Source organism: Nicotiana tomentosiformis, chromosome 11, assembly GCF_000390325.3.
Source record: "Nicotiana tomentosiformis chromosome 11, ASM39032v3, whole genome shotgun sequence".
Taxonomy (NCBI): domain Eukaryota; kingdom Viridiplantae; phylum Streptophyta; class Magnoliopsida; order Solanales; family Solanaceae; genus Nicotiana; species Nicotiana tomentosiformis.
This window is the reverse complement of record NC_090822.1, coordinates 12,553,882-12,568,314: the sequence shown is the minus strand read 5'-3', so window position 1 is coordinate 12,568,314 and position 14,433 is coordinate 12,553,882. Positions and strand designations below refer to the sequence as shown.

Below are 14,433 nucleotides of genomic sequence, written 5' to 3'. Positions count from 1 at the left end.
TCGCCTCCACGTGTCACTCCCTCATGCTAACATTAAATATGAACATATTTACCCATACATACGTGGAATTATTTATCTCATCTTTTATATGAGATAACTAATATCACAATTTTAATATTGAAATTTATATTAATATTAATTAATATCCACAACCAACCATGGGATAACTATAGTTTTAATTTTATATTGGAATTAATATTTTTATCCCGGTAACCAAACGACTCACGTTAGAACATCTAAAATTGTACTTGGGGTACATTTTTACTTGTCATAGTTTTCTTTTTTTCACCTTCTATTTTGTCCTTTTAGTTTTACTGTGGGTGGAACCTTCTCTTTTATCCACATCCCAGTGGGTACGCCCCCTGACCACCCCCTACACTTACCTACCCCACAACACCCACCCCTATACCTTTATATATTCCACACTCTGCAAAGCAAAAACCTCTCCAAATTCCCCCTTAAGAGGCTTTCAAATCGTACTGCGAATAATGCCTCGAGCATCTAAGAGAAAGTCCGACTCACCCAAATCCACTTCTGCTAAATCTTCACGCACTGAGTCTGTCAACTCTGGTAAATTCTTTTTCCCCCTTTCTCTATGTAACATATCTTATCTATGTGATCAGTAGTTACTGTTCATTATAAGTGTTTTTGGGTTTATTTGCTTACTGATGGAAGCTCTTTCTTTTTGGGGGGGTGGGGAGGGGGGGGGGGAGCTTTTGAATTTCAAAATTTGTTTAATGTGTTGGATTTATCTTGTTTCTTGGTACTTGAATGGGTATTTGGGGATTTGGGTCCCAAGAAAAATAAAAGAATGAACACTTTTATTGTTGCATCAATGTCAATTGGGTATCTACTGGCCCCAGGGATTAGTTCAAGTGGCAAAGGTTGAGGGACTTGTAACTTAGGTCATATGTTTAGAGTCCTACAAGTCCGGTATTTAAGTGGAGAAGGCTAGAGGAGGGGGCGATTGTTCCTGAGTTTCCAAGGCTATGGTTGGTCCTATGGATTGGCCCCAAGTGGGTTTCTCGGACTTAAAAAAAAGAATATCAATTGGGTATCTACCTGTATTGGAGAGGGATATAGAGGATTCCTATTACCGACCAAAGTAGTTTGAATATTAACATTTGCTTAATAAGATGGACATTATTATTATTATTTTTCTTTCTTTTTAAAAAAATGTGTATTGGGGAAGTAAATACTTACCCACACCAAGTTTAACTGAGAATGTATATCACTTAAACATGATTAAGTGATAAATGTGTGTGAAAGGCACATGTCTACTTACATTTATTGGTTTGGTGTAAACACCAGGTGCGGGTAAGTTTTTAGCATTATGGGGATTGGGTCCCAAGAAACAGCTTAACTAAATATTTCTGTCTTGCATTTACATCAAGTGAGTGTTTGTGGACATTGGAATGAGATGGGCCCGAATGGGGCATAACGTTTATAAAAGGATTCATAGAGCTGACTCCAACTAATTTGGATCAAATGAATGGATATAGAGGATTCATAGATCTGACTCTAGTTTGGATTGAATGAATGTATATAGAGGATTCATAGGGCCGTTCCTAACCAATTTGGAATATGAGTCTTAGTTGAATGGTTGATCTGTATTAAGGGGATGTTGAAACTTTTGCTAATCTAAGAAATATTCGTGCATGTATATTACAATAACAACCCAGTATAATCCCACTAGTGGGGTGTGGGGAGGGTAGTGTGTACGCAGACCTTACCTCTACCATGGGGTAGAGAGGCTGTTTCCGATAGACTCTCGGTTCCCTCTCTCCAAGAACTACCCACCTTGCTCTTGGGGTGACTTGAACTCACAACCTCTTGGTTGGAAGTGGAGGGTGCTTACTACTAGAGCAACCCACTCTTGTCATTCATGCATGTATATTGTGATCGTAATATCTGAAGGAAGCGTAAGATTCAACCTGCATTGCTTTTCTTAAACCCTAGTTTGAATAAATCTTGAAATTAGGTAAATTAAAATGCACAAGGACACAATGCAGGTCAATACTCTATTTTTTTTGAGTTTCTGTAGCTTGTTTGAGGTTAATGGTATCCAAATACACCCTTACAGAACACTAGATATGGCATTTGAGTCTAGGTTCTGGTCTTCACATGGGATTGCTGTAAGAAGCTACTGGACTATAAGTAAACTGCCTTTTGTAAACTAAGGCATGGAAAGTTGATTTACTTACTGTGGGTCGTTCTATACATTGTTTCCTGGTAATTGTTCTTGCTCTATATTTGAAGTGAGATTTATCATGCTTCAGTAGTCTCAAATTCTTTCGTTATGTATAAACATGTTGAGTATGTAACTTCTGGATGTCCCACCTTACAGTTTGGTCCCTGTTTATTTCATTTCTGTTTGGAATAAGCATAAAATTGTTTTCTGTCTTAATTTCCAAGTTCTGGTCCAAATTCTGCTCATTTTTTAAATAAAATTTTGTTAACAATGTCGAAGACCATGAATGTTGTATTATGTGTTGATTCAACAAGTTCTCTTTCCATGAAAGAAATTTTCTCTAGCTAGATGTTTGTAATTTTTGTTTAATTTTTATTCTCGTCTTTCTTAGTATGGTCAATGTGTTACAATTATATTGTTCTTTGCCTTCACTTGTAGTTTCCTGACCATTTCATTGTTTTATTCAGCTTCAGGCAAGACTTCGAAGTTCGGAATATCTGTTGATAATCTTTTTCAGAAGTATGCCAATAAGTTGCTAGGCATGATCGAGTGAGTTCCTTTGTTTCAATTGATAATCTATTGTTCGTATGTTTCTTTCCGTGAACTTTGTGATTTAAGGGTTATATATATATATAGCAATTCTACAAATTATTTTCCCAAGCTTTTCTACTTTAAAACTAATTTCACCTTTTGCTAATTGTTTGATCCATGATTTACCTAGCCGAACAACGGATACATGATAATCTACAGCCCCTTAAGTACTTAGCTTTGACGGAAGCAACAGCTGAAAATTACGTCATTCTTAGGATTTTTTTGGAAGTCGATTGATTTGATTCCCAATTTTGTGAAACCAAGATTACCTAAAATAAATGTTCTTGATTAGCAACATTACTATGGTCCGCTGAGACCAAATAGTTGTTGGTCCAGTCATCTAGGCATTAGCTGATAGTCAAAAGAATATCAGAATTACCTCTTATCTAGTATTTCTTTCTTTAATCCTAGCATTTAACTGAGATATGATAAATTTATGAATGAAGTTTTAACAATTGATTGCAATTATGGTATCAGAGGTAGATTGTGCCATCACTATCTTTTAGTTAACATTTGAAACTTACCTAGCTTTGCATATGCGGGTTGACAAGAGGCGTAAAGGATGTTGGAATCTTCATTGAGTTTCTATATATTTTGTTTCACAGTCCAGAGGGGATTGAGGCACTATGCTCAGATCTAGGAGTGGATCATACTAATGTCAGAATTTTGATGCTCGCTTGGTAAGCCATCTGCTGCCAATATGTGCTCTGTGATCAGTCGTTATTAAAGGAAATGTTGTGTTTCTGTAATACATGACTGACCATTCACATGGATCAGGAAAATGAAAGCCGAAAAGCAGGGATATTTTACTCAGGTAAGTTACTGCTCTTTATTTGTTCAGCTTTCTTTTGACTATAAACCATTTCAATGTGTTTTATTTTTGTGATGTATTCATACGGATGCTGTATCATTGGAATTGTCTGGCATTTGGTTCTTTTGTGATTGCCTATATTTTGTTTGTTCTTTCTGTTGATTCAACTAAATTCTCATCTGAGTTGGTTTTGGCATTTTGCTTTTAATCCTTGATATGCTCTTGGTGCATTCTTCCTCGGTGACTAATCTAGTTCTCTCTACGTGTCGGGGATCTCTTTTCCAATTGTCAGGATGAATGGCGAAGAGGGTTAAAAGATCTCGGGGTTGATACTATTAACAAATTGAAAAAAGCGCTGCCAAAATTGGAAGCAGAGGTATGTTATTGCCAGCTCTCTTTAGTAACTTAGCTGGGCTGATTTCAAGATTCGTAATGGTGACCTTGGTTCATTTGCATATTCAGGTCATGATGCCTGAAAATTTTGAGGATTTTTATTGCTACGCTTTTCGTTACTGCCTTACCGGTAAAACTTCTCTTTGAGAGGCAATTTTGTAGCCTAGTAGGTTTCATATTTTATTTGACGTTTATGGTGCATAACTCTTGATTTAGCTAATCCACTACTAACATGTGCCTGGTTTGTCTTTCTCAGAGGATAAGCAGAAGTGTGTGGACATTGAGAGCATTTGTCTACTGATTGATCTTGTTCTGGGGTCCCAATTCCGGAGTCAGGTCGACTCATTTACTGAGTTTCTCAAGGTAAGTACTCACCTTTGTAAATTGTATAGTGTATGTCAATAGATAATGAAATGTGCCTAGGTTCAGAGGCTTAACTCTTCATATAATTGCCTGAAGGATCCTACAGTTTAGGCTTTTATATTGTTATGAAAATGATGTTAGTCTTTAATTTTCATTAATTTATTTGAAAGCACTGATTCTCTGTATTTTCCGTGATACTAGAATCAGACTGATTATAAAGTTATCAACATGGATCAATGGACGAATTTTCTTCGATTTTGCCAAGAGGTAAACTATTTTTGCTGTATAGTTCCTTCTAGCTTACTTGATGCTCTAGTTGTTTTCTTCTGCGGCAACTCATAAAAATGCCACTTAAGCCTGTAGTTTTCCAACGAGTGTGCGCGCGCGTGTGTGTGTTGTGTGTGTTTTATATGGTAAAAAGATACTCCAAGTCTTCCTCTCGGTTCCTAGTTCATTTTTCCCAGTTTCTCCTTCCTTTTTGTCAGTATTCATTATGACATTCTTCTTCCAGTTTTGCACTTGTGATTCATCAAATTGTAGTTTATGTTTCACCAGAAATGGAATTTGATTTGCCCGCCAATGACCTAAGGCACTGTGTAAACACCAATCTCAAACTCTGTAATTCAGGGTGATATGATTAGAGGAGGGAGACCAAATTCCAACTTTGGCCAAACTTTGAGGACCACACAAGTAATTTTATTCAAATGCTAATTTAACGGAAATAAAGATTTCATTTAACTTTCTGGCATCCTTGTTTTGTTTCTATCAACTATTTTTTGCACTATGATCAGACGCATATGGGAGCACCTATAGATGTATCTAGTTAATTTCCGTTATTTGTTCTTTGAGAAACACTAATCGGCTTTTCAAGTACTATTTGATTTTTTTCATGAATTGAATTGCTGGTCATTCTTTTGGTGGGCGTCGTCATCACTTTTTTGCAGATTAGCTTTCCAGACCTTAAAAACTATGATACAGATCAAGCATGGCCTGTGATTTTGGATAATTTTGTAGACTGGATGAAAGAAAAGCAAAGCTGACCTCCGCATGAAAGCGAGTTCCTTCTGAAATGCTAACAGGACCAGGTTTGCCCCATACTAATTTCAACAAACGAACAATGTGAAAAAACTAAGGTGTGCATCTTTTCCCTCATAGTGGTCGAAGAGTATGCGCCATTTTTGCTTGCACGATTCATGGAAGCTGCAAGAGCTGATATACTGCATGTCTGATGATGGTTTGACACATTTGTTTCAAGGGGGATATACCAAGTTTTTGATTTTTTGCTTTCTTCTTCTTTTGAGTTACAATCAAAATGTATGCTACATCTTTTTTTTATTTTTTATTATTAATTGATTTTGAAATTTCAACAATTTACAAAGTGATGGGCATCATTCGATCTCCGGATGGCAATCATACATGTGAATGGAGTGAAAACAGCTTCTTAAGTGAAACTGAATGTGTGGTTTATCTGTTTTTCTTTTTCTTCTGAGACAAGATCTTCCAATGTGTCAGCCTCCGGTCGTTATTATAGTGATAAGAGCGTACCACGTGATGTGTGGTTTAAGGGCAGAGTTACAGGTTTGATTCTAACTACCGTAGACAAAACCTTGTATTTAAGTGAAGAATGGTAGAGAGGCGGGTTCCATTATTCAGTGAGAGTTTCGTAGAATGGCCAGGATCATAAGAGTCAACCACATTCCCACAAAACAAATTGAAACATATTAACCAAATGAGAGCCTTCACCACCTTAACCATGCCAATTGCCACAATCATATAATACAACCCACCAACCAAAAAAATCAACCACTAAAGACTCAACTTCATCCCTCAAACTCCACCACCACAACCCACCAAAACTCATAGCTATAGCCACCTTCTTAACCCACGTCTTATCCTCTTCTGCAATGATGCCAAAATTTACCATATTATTTCGCCACTGGCTTCACCACTTTAATTTCTTGGACCAAAACAACATCGTCTCATGCAACCCTAAAAAGAATATAACCCTAGTCAAGTACCATATTCTCTCGTGACGATTATAATTGCCAGAGCCATTTATTCAACAGCTAGGCTACCTCATATGCCTATAAAGGCGCATATTTGAAACATGCAAAGAAAAAAAAACACGATAAAAAGATGAGGTATAGAAGTGCACTGGTCTGAGGATTGCTTAATGAAAAATATGGTTCGACCTGTGAAGCTGTGGATGAGAGCCAGGAGCCGATGCAACATGAAGGTACCGGGTTCGTTTGAACTCAATACTTATCAGAGTATTCAACGAAGAGTACATTGATAAGAAGAACATTGGGCTATGTGTTAAGTGGCAACGAGGTATCGAGCAACTAAAAGCCTGACAAGGACGATAAAAGAGAGGGGGAGGATAAGGCTGAGGTTGATAATGTTCAGGCATAGAAATAACACTTTTAAATTTAAAGTGTTTGGCCAAGCTTTTAGAAGAAAAAAAACTACTTCCGAGGAGTAGCAGAAAAAAATAGCTTCTTCCGGAAGCACTTTTTTTATAAGCACTTTTGAGAAAAATACACTTAGAAGCACTTTTTAAAAGCTTGGCCAAACAATAATTGTTGCTTAGAAGTACTTTTTAAATTAATTAGTTAAATACAAACTGTTTCTCACCAAAACTACTTTTGAAAAAAAATACTTCTAAAAAAAAATAATTTTTCTAACTTGGCCAAACGGGCTATACGCTGGTTTGAATATCGAGATTCATTTAACAAGATGGAATTTATCTTGTTTCTTGAATGTCTATTTGAGGATTGGGTCCCAAGAAACAGATTAAAATAATATTTTCATCTTGCAATTTTATCAAGTGAGTATTTATTGATATTGGAATGAAATGAGCCCGTATGGGGCGGAACAGATACAGAGGTTTCATAAGGCTGATTCCAACTACTTTAGATTGAGTGAATGAAGATAGAGAATTCATATAGCTGACTAGAGTCGGTTTGAAATTTAAGTCCTAATTGAAAATTGAATTTTATAAAGGGGGTGTTGAAACTTATGCTCATCTTAGAAATGAACGTGCGCCATTTATATATTGTTATTGTAATTTCTGGAGGCATAAGAATATTCAACCTGCATTGTTTTTCTTAACCCCTAGTTTGAATAAATGTTGAAATTAGGTGAATTGAAATGTCCGACGACACAATACAAATCAGTAAGAGCGCAACTTGTGATGTGTTGGTTAGACACACATCATGGATTTGAAACCTATCACATACAAAAAAAATATATAATATTTAAATGAAGAATGGTAGTGGTCGGACCCATTATTCATAGAGTTTCAAACCGTATCCGTCAGCAGGGGCGGAGATAGAATGCGCGATACGGGTTTGGCTGAACTCAATAGTTTTGGTCCAAACTCTGTATTTGTCTTAAGAATTTCATTAAATATGTTTAAATTATTAATTTATAGCCCAGTAACTTAAACATACTACAATCTCGAACCCATAAACTTCAAATCATGGTTTCGCCTCTGTCTGTAAGTGCTCGAGGATGGACCCATAAAAATGTAATAATGATAAAAAAAAAAAAGTTACGAAAGACTATTTTATACTTGATCATCAAAGGATATATCAGGATACAAATAAGTTGCCAGGCATGATAGAGTAAGTTCTTTTTAGTTCAACTGATAATATATTGTTCGTATGTTTCTTATCATGGACTTTGTGATTTAAGGGCTATATATATAGAAATTTTACAAGTTATTTTCCCAAGTTTTTCTTCTTTAACAGACTAGTTTTTACTTATTTACCTAGCCGTGATTTAAAAGCGAGTGACTCCAAAAGTGAATACGAGCACACAAACTCCTACCTTGTGTGAGATAGAGCGATTGTTTTCAATAGATCTTCGGATCAAGAAAAACGTTTTCAAAAATAAATATAAAAAATAGTAAAACAAGGCTATTATAAAAATACTGAAGAAAAGAAAGATATTAATAGAAAAAAATAGTACAAATATCAAAGTAAAAAAATAACAATAATAATAAAGTTGAAGAATAAGATAATACTATAATAATAATAACAATATTAATATGGAGAAAGGATATATTAGTATTAAAAAGCTCCCAAATGCTACCATTCTATAATTGATCATCAAAGGATACATTAGATTATATGCTAATTATTTAATTAGGCCTCATAAAGAATTACATAATTTTAACGTAATAAGAAAAGAAAAATATTTATTAATTAAGGGAGATATTAATTAATTGGGAGGGCATGGCTTTTCACAATAACATTGGCCTTTGTGGCTAAAGCTAGTACACTGTCCGAATACGAAACCCTCTTTTTTGCAGGCATCCGTACATTTTCCAGCGTCTACCTTCTCTGTACATGGTCCCTTGTATGTTTTGCTAAATCCAATACAAACCTTTGCCTCTGTCATAACCAAAAAAAAAAAAAAAAAAAGATTAAAATGAAATAAATAATACAACAAAATATTCTTCCTTGTGTTTTTCTTTTTACTTTTTCAAACTTCCTTTTGTGAAACTAATATACTCACGGGTGGAGTATGGAAACGGTAGAGTGTATGTATATCCTACCCCTACCTTGATAGAATAGAGATATTATTTCTGATAGACTCTCGACTCAAGAAATTTTTTTAAAGAAAAAAAGCAATAGCAGCAAGCAATAATAACAGTACGATAATAGATTAACCGAAGCGAAAGAAACATGAATAGGAATACGAATAATAAACAGAAATAACATGTAATAAAAGAAAACTAAGCATAAGAAAATACAAAAGTAATACTAATACTGCTGGTATTGTGAAATTAATATAACGCATCAAAATTCGGGAAGCTGCAATAAGTCTACGATTAGGTAAATAAGGTCATAGCACGAAGAATTGTACAATTGGAGGGCGGTCTGGGATCGATTCCTCCCTTAATGTCTTCTGGGTTGAGCCTGTCACACGGGACTTGCCTAGTGGTGTGGTTTGCAGGCTATTACACAGGGGGAGGTTTACCCAGTGCGCACAAAGTGCTCACTACATAATGCTCACTCGAAGGGCAGAGACTATGGCACAGATCGTAGCGGCTGCGAATTTCACCTCTTACCAAAAACAAAATGTAACAAGTAAAGAGATGGTACCTGCATTGCCCATGAAAAACAACACAAGGAGAAATAGAACTTTAAACAAAGGCGAAGATTTTTCCATACTTTTTGTTTTTCTTAAAAATGGAATTTTGATAATGAAAGGATGAAGCATTTGGATAGCTTATATAGAGTTAATTATTCATTGCTATTTAATAAGGTTGCATTTCTTTAATAATTATCTGGATTTTCTTACTATTTCATTTTGATTCATCCCTTTAATTTTTTGATATTTTTAGAGTACTATTTTAATGAGGTTTCATCTTTTTAATAATTATCTTGATTTTGTTACTATTTTAATGAGGTTTCACCCTTTAATTTTATGACATTGTTAGAATAATATTTAACGAGGTTTCATTTTTATAATGATTATCTTGATTTTCTTACCTTTTTAATGAGGTTTTATCCTTTTAATTTTCTGATATTGTTAGAATAATATTTAACGAGGTTCCATCCTTTTAACAATTATCTGGATTTTGTTACTATTTAATGAGGTTTCATACCTTTAATTTTCTGATATTGTTAGAATACTATTTAACGAGGTTCCATACCTTTAATTTTTTCGATATTGTTAGATTACTATTTGTAACAACCTGACCGGTCGTTTTGAGAGTAGTAGTCCCGAACCCCTATTTATTGCTCCCTCCACTTCATTTAGTGGTTATGTAACTTGCCGGGAGGATTTATTTTTGGTTTCGGAGTAAAACGGGATACACAGTCCCTAAAATAAAAGTTTAAGTCATAGGAATTGACCGTAATTCGAACTGTGTTAAGAAGATCCTGGAATAAAATTTTGACGGTTCCTATAGCTCCGTAGGGTGATTTTGGTCTTAGGAGCGTGTTCTGATGTTGAATTGGAAGTCCGTAGGTCATTTTAGCGTCAATTGGCGAAAGTTGAAAAATAGGATGATTTTTGGAAAGTTTGACAGGGAGTGAACTTTTTGATATCGAGGTTGGATTCTGATTTCGGAAGTTGGAGTAGGTTTGTAATGTCAATCATGACTTGTGTACAAAATTTGAGGTCAATTGGACTTGATTTGATAGGTTTCGACGTCGGATGTAGAAGTTTGAAATTCTAAAGTTCATTAGGCTTGAATCGATGCACAATTCGTATTTTTAGCGGTGTTTGATGTGATTTAAAGGCTCGACTAAATCCATATGATGTTTTAGGACTGATTGATATGTTTGGTTGAGGTCCTGGGGACCTCGCATGAGTTTCGGATGATTAACGGATCATTTTTGGACTATAAAGATTTTCTAGTGTTGGGCTGGTTCTAGTATAATCGCACCTGCGCAAGGTTGACTGCAGGTGCGAGCCCGCAGAAGTGAGCAATGGAACGCATGTGCGGGGCTAGGGAAAATGGCCAGTGGTCGCATGTGCGGTGTGAGGGCCGCAGAAGCGGAGTCACTTCTGCGGAAGGTCTTCGCTTATGCGGAAGGTCGATCGCAAAAGCGGACTAGTGCTTGGGGAGGCCTGTCCATAGAAGCGGACGTATAGGCGCAGATGCGCACCCGCAGAAGCGGAAGTGCCGCTGGTGCGGAAGAGTCGACCCCCAGGAGTGAGAGAACCGCAAATGCGGGTATGTTGTCGCTTCTGCGACGTCGCAGATGCGGCTAAGTGTCCGTAAAAGCGGAAATGCTGGACAGAACACTTAAATACAAGGTCTCGCGATTTTTGCTCATTTTAAACATTTTGAGCTCGGTTTGGCGATTTCTTGAGAGCATTTTCAAGGGATTTCTTGAGATAAGTCCCTTGTACTTATTTTTGATCAATAATCTTGCTTCCTCGTTTATTTTTCCACCTAGTTAGTGTGTATTTAAGGTAGAATTTGGGAGTTTGAGGCTAGGGATTTGGAGAGTTTGATTTGAGGATTTAAGGGTCGAGTTGATGTCGGATATTGGTAATTATGGTATGGTTGGACTCGTGGTCGAATGGGTGTTCGTAATTTGTGACTTTCACCCGATTCCGTGATGTGGGCGCGGGTTGACTTTTTGGTGCGGTTTTTTCGATTCGTTGCTAAAGTCATAAATTTATGATTTAAATTAGTTCCTTGTAGTTTTATTCATGAGATGTAATTGCTTTTGATTAGATTTGGGCCATTCAGAGTCGGAAAATCAAGAGAAATGCATCCTTCTCGATTGATTGAGCGAGATTTGAGGTAAGTGACTTGTTTAATCTTGTGTGGGTGAAATTCTATTAGGATTTGGTATTGTTGTAACAATTTGTGATATGTGAGCGCCGTGTACGTGAGGTGACGAGTGCGTACACGGGCTGATTATGGAAAAATTTGGTTCTTGCTGATTTGTCATCTTTTGAATTTCCTTAACTGAGTTGTCTTCTTTTAAAATACATTAACTGAGTTGCCTTAGCATATATAGTGATCATGTTTAGCATAGTATCGCATGTCCACGTGCCTTATCTCTTACTTGCAATTTGTGCTACATGTTTAGTTGAATTACCTGCTTACCTTGATTTGAATTAAATCTTTAACAATAAGATTCTTGCTGAAAATTTTGTGTTTCCTTCGATTACCTGATATTTACTTTGGGACTACGAGGTGGTTACTCGGGAGATCCCCCTGTACTGCATATTTACTTTGGGAGTACGAAGCGGTTACTCGGGAGATCCCCCTGTACTGCATATTTACTTTTGGACTACGAAGCGTTTACTCAGGAGACCCTCTCCTCCCGGAGATCCCCACGTACTGCATATTTACTTTGGGACTATGAGGCATTTACTCGGGAGATCCCCCTGTCTTGCATATTTACTTTGGGACTACGAGGCGGTAACTCGGGAGATCCCCCCCTGTCTTGCATATTTACATTTGGGACTACGAGACGGTACCTCAGGAGTGCCCCTTACTATCCTTACTATGTTGTTTTTCCTTATTTTCTTTAGACTCTGATGTATAGAGACGCCTAGTATTTGCTCTTAGAAGCTTGTGACTTGTTTCCACCGGGTTTTGGGAGTTGTAAATATGAATTTGCAATTTTATATTTATTTCACGTGTTGAGAATTGGGCTTCAGTTTTATATTATGATATTCTGCAAATTATTAGAATTACCTAATATTAGAGATTAGGTGCCATCACGACATCTTACAGAGGGTGAATTGGGGCCGTGACACTATTTTAACGAGGTTTCATCTATTTAGTTATCTGCATATTCTCTTTAATTTGGATGGATCAATTTCATTTCACTTTCTTTTGGGGTTACAATCTGGTTTCTTCTGTTTTTCACTTTTTTCTTTTGGGATATTTGCACAAATAAACAGCCAAACAACACATTGCACCTATGTAGCTATATTTTTATGTTTATAGCCTCATAGCCAATTTAACTTTTTCTTTTTTCTTTTTTTCGCACCAATATTTATAATATCTGTTTTAATTTGTGTGAACTTATTTTTTTAGTCCGTGTAAAAAAGAATGACCTCTTTCTATATTTGAAAATAATTTATCTTTATGCAATGATTTATAGCCACATAAAATATATGTGTCTTTTTTTACAGCACAGGTTCAAAAGTCTCTCTATTCTTAAACTCTGTGCCCGATCAAATATATTCATAAAAATTGAAACGGAGGGAGTATTATACACATGCTATAAATAATCTGTCAACCTTGTATAAAAGTTATAAGAAGTGCTTATATATACATTTATATAATATTATACAAGCTTATACAAAAAATGAATTTATTCTCCTATGAACGCCAACCCACGAAATTTCATCATTGGTCAAAGATATCACTAACAAGAGTGGTTGATAAGAGTGAGTTACTCTATTAGTAAGCACCCTTCACTTCTAACCAAGAGATTGTGAGTTTGAGTTTCTAAATTTTAAAATAAAATATTGCTTCCAAGGGGAATAGAACCCCCATCTTTTCCAACGAACCCACAACCCTTACCATTGAACCAAGACCCCTTTTGTTACTGGATTCGGCAGTATATATTTATATAAATTTAGTAAATATTTCAATACAAATATAGGGTTCCGGAAAAAGTCACTGGGTTCGCCCGAACCCACACCCACTACTGTAGCTCCGCCTCTGCTCTCTATCCCAGGGTAGGGGTAAAGTCGTACATACTACTCTCCCCCAACCTTACTAGTGAGATTATACTGGATTGTTGTTATTGTTGGTCAAAGATATCACTAAATAGCTCAAATCTTTACCTAATAACTTTAAAATTTAACCACAACTTCAAAATAACATCCCAACAAACATTAGTTAAAAAATTTAACAAATCACAAAACTCATGTGTGAGTTTTCAAGTTTTTAAAAATATTTTTTTCACTTTAGTTCACCTAACAATATATAAATCTGTAATGATAAACATGAATTCCACTCCCAATCAGTTTCTAAGCATACAATGCAGGAATCATAATCACAAATTAAGGAATTATTTTGTCTCTTTATCTAATTCAGAAAGGTGAAAACTAAGGATTAATATCAACTGAACTTTAATAAAAGTTAAAGCTTAGATGAACATACACCAATCACACCGAATAAAGCGGCGATGGTGATTAAGTGGCGGCTAAAGTGGGTGAGAAAATTAAGTGGGCGTATGGACATAAGAATCTTAAAATTCCGGAAAATTGTAAAATATTTTTTAAGTAAAAATAATATTTAAAAATTAGAGTTGTGTTTGGATATGAATACAATTTTGGGTTGTTTTTAGATTTTTGTGAATGATCTGGAGTGAATTTTGAAAACAACTTTTTTGAGTTTTTTTAATTTTCGAAAAATTCCAAAATTTATCTTCAAGTGAAAATTGAAAACTTTATGGCCAAATATTGATTTCGAAAAAAGTGATATTTTTTCAAAAATAGTTAAATTTTTTTATGGCCAAACGGGTCCTAATTATGGGCTAAATCGGCTAATGTTTGCCTCCTAAATTTGTTATCTAGAGGTTTTGATTTCGAGTCCCAAATCAAATACCGAGTGGATAAAGAAAAAAAGAACTCTCAAGGAAAT

General features: G+C 35.7%; 1 protein-coding gene and 1 long non-coding RNA gene across 3 annotated transcripts; one reads left to right on the top strand and one right to left on the bottom strand.

The window, feature by feature from the left end:
* Window positions 1-410: 410 nt before the first annotated feature.
* On the top strand, window positions 411-5,800 carry LOC104086935 (uncharacterized). 2 transcript variants are annotated; one of them, XM_009591295.4, is made up of 10 exons: window positions 411-570; window positions 2,659-2,740; window positions 3,388-3,462; window positions 3,560-3,596; window positions 3,886-3,969; window positions 4,056-4,116; window positions 4,243-4,349; window positions 4,551-4,616; window positions 5,294-5,434; window positions 5,505-5,800. In XM_009591295.4, the coding sequence occupies exons 1-9, from the start codon at window positions 489-491 to the stop codon at window positions 5,387-5,389; spliced, it is 690 nt and encodes a 229-aa protein (XP_009589590.1). In that variant the 5' UTR covers window positions 411-488; the 3' UTR covers window positions 5,390-5,434; window positions 5,505-5,800. The 2 variants fall into 2 exon arrangements, with proteins under 2 accessions (XP_009589590.1, XP_033509487.1); XM_033653596.2 differs by having other exon boundaries at window positions 5,294-5,800.
* A 2,749-nt stretch (window positions 5,801-8,549) lies between these two features.
* Window positions 8,550-9,549, bottom strand: LOC104086934 (uncharacterized). Its single transcript, XR_684197.1, has 2 exons — window positions 9,461-9,549; window positions 8,550-8,746 (listed from the first exon to the last, which is right to left on the bottom strand). It is a non-coding gene; the product is annotated as an uncharacterized lncRNA (long non-coding RNA).
* Between the last annotated feature and the right edge of the window lie 4,884 nt (window positions 9,550-14,433).

What these genes read in the sequence shown, in the direction of transcription:
- LOC104086935 (XM_009591295.4), top strand. Translation starts at nt 489, where the DNA reads ATGCCTCGAGCATCTAAGAGAAAGTCCGACTCACCCAAATCCACTTCT. An exon ending in CACTGAGTCTGTCAACTCTG is followed by an intron (nt 571 to 2,658) that starts GTAAATTCTTTT and finishes TGTTTTATTCAG; the next exon opens with CTTCAGGCAAGACTTCGAAG. An exon ending in TGCCAAAATTGGAAGCAGAG is followed by an intron (nt 3,970 to 4,055) that starts GTATGTTATTGC and finishes TTGCATATTCAG; the next exon opens with GTCATGATGCCTGAAAATTT.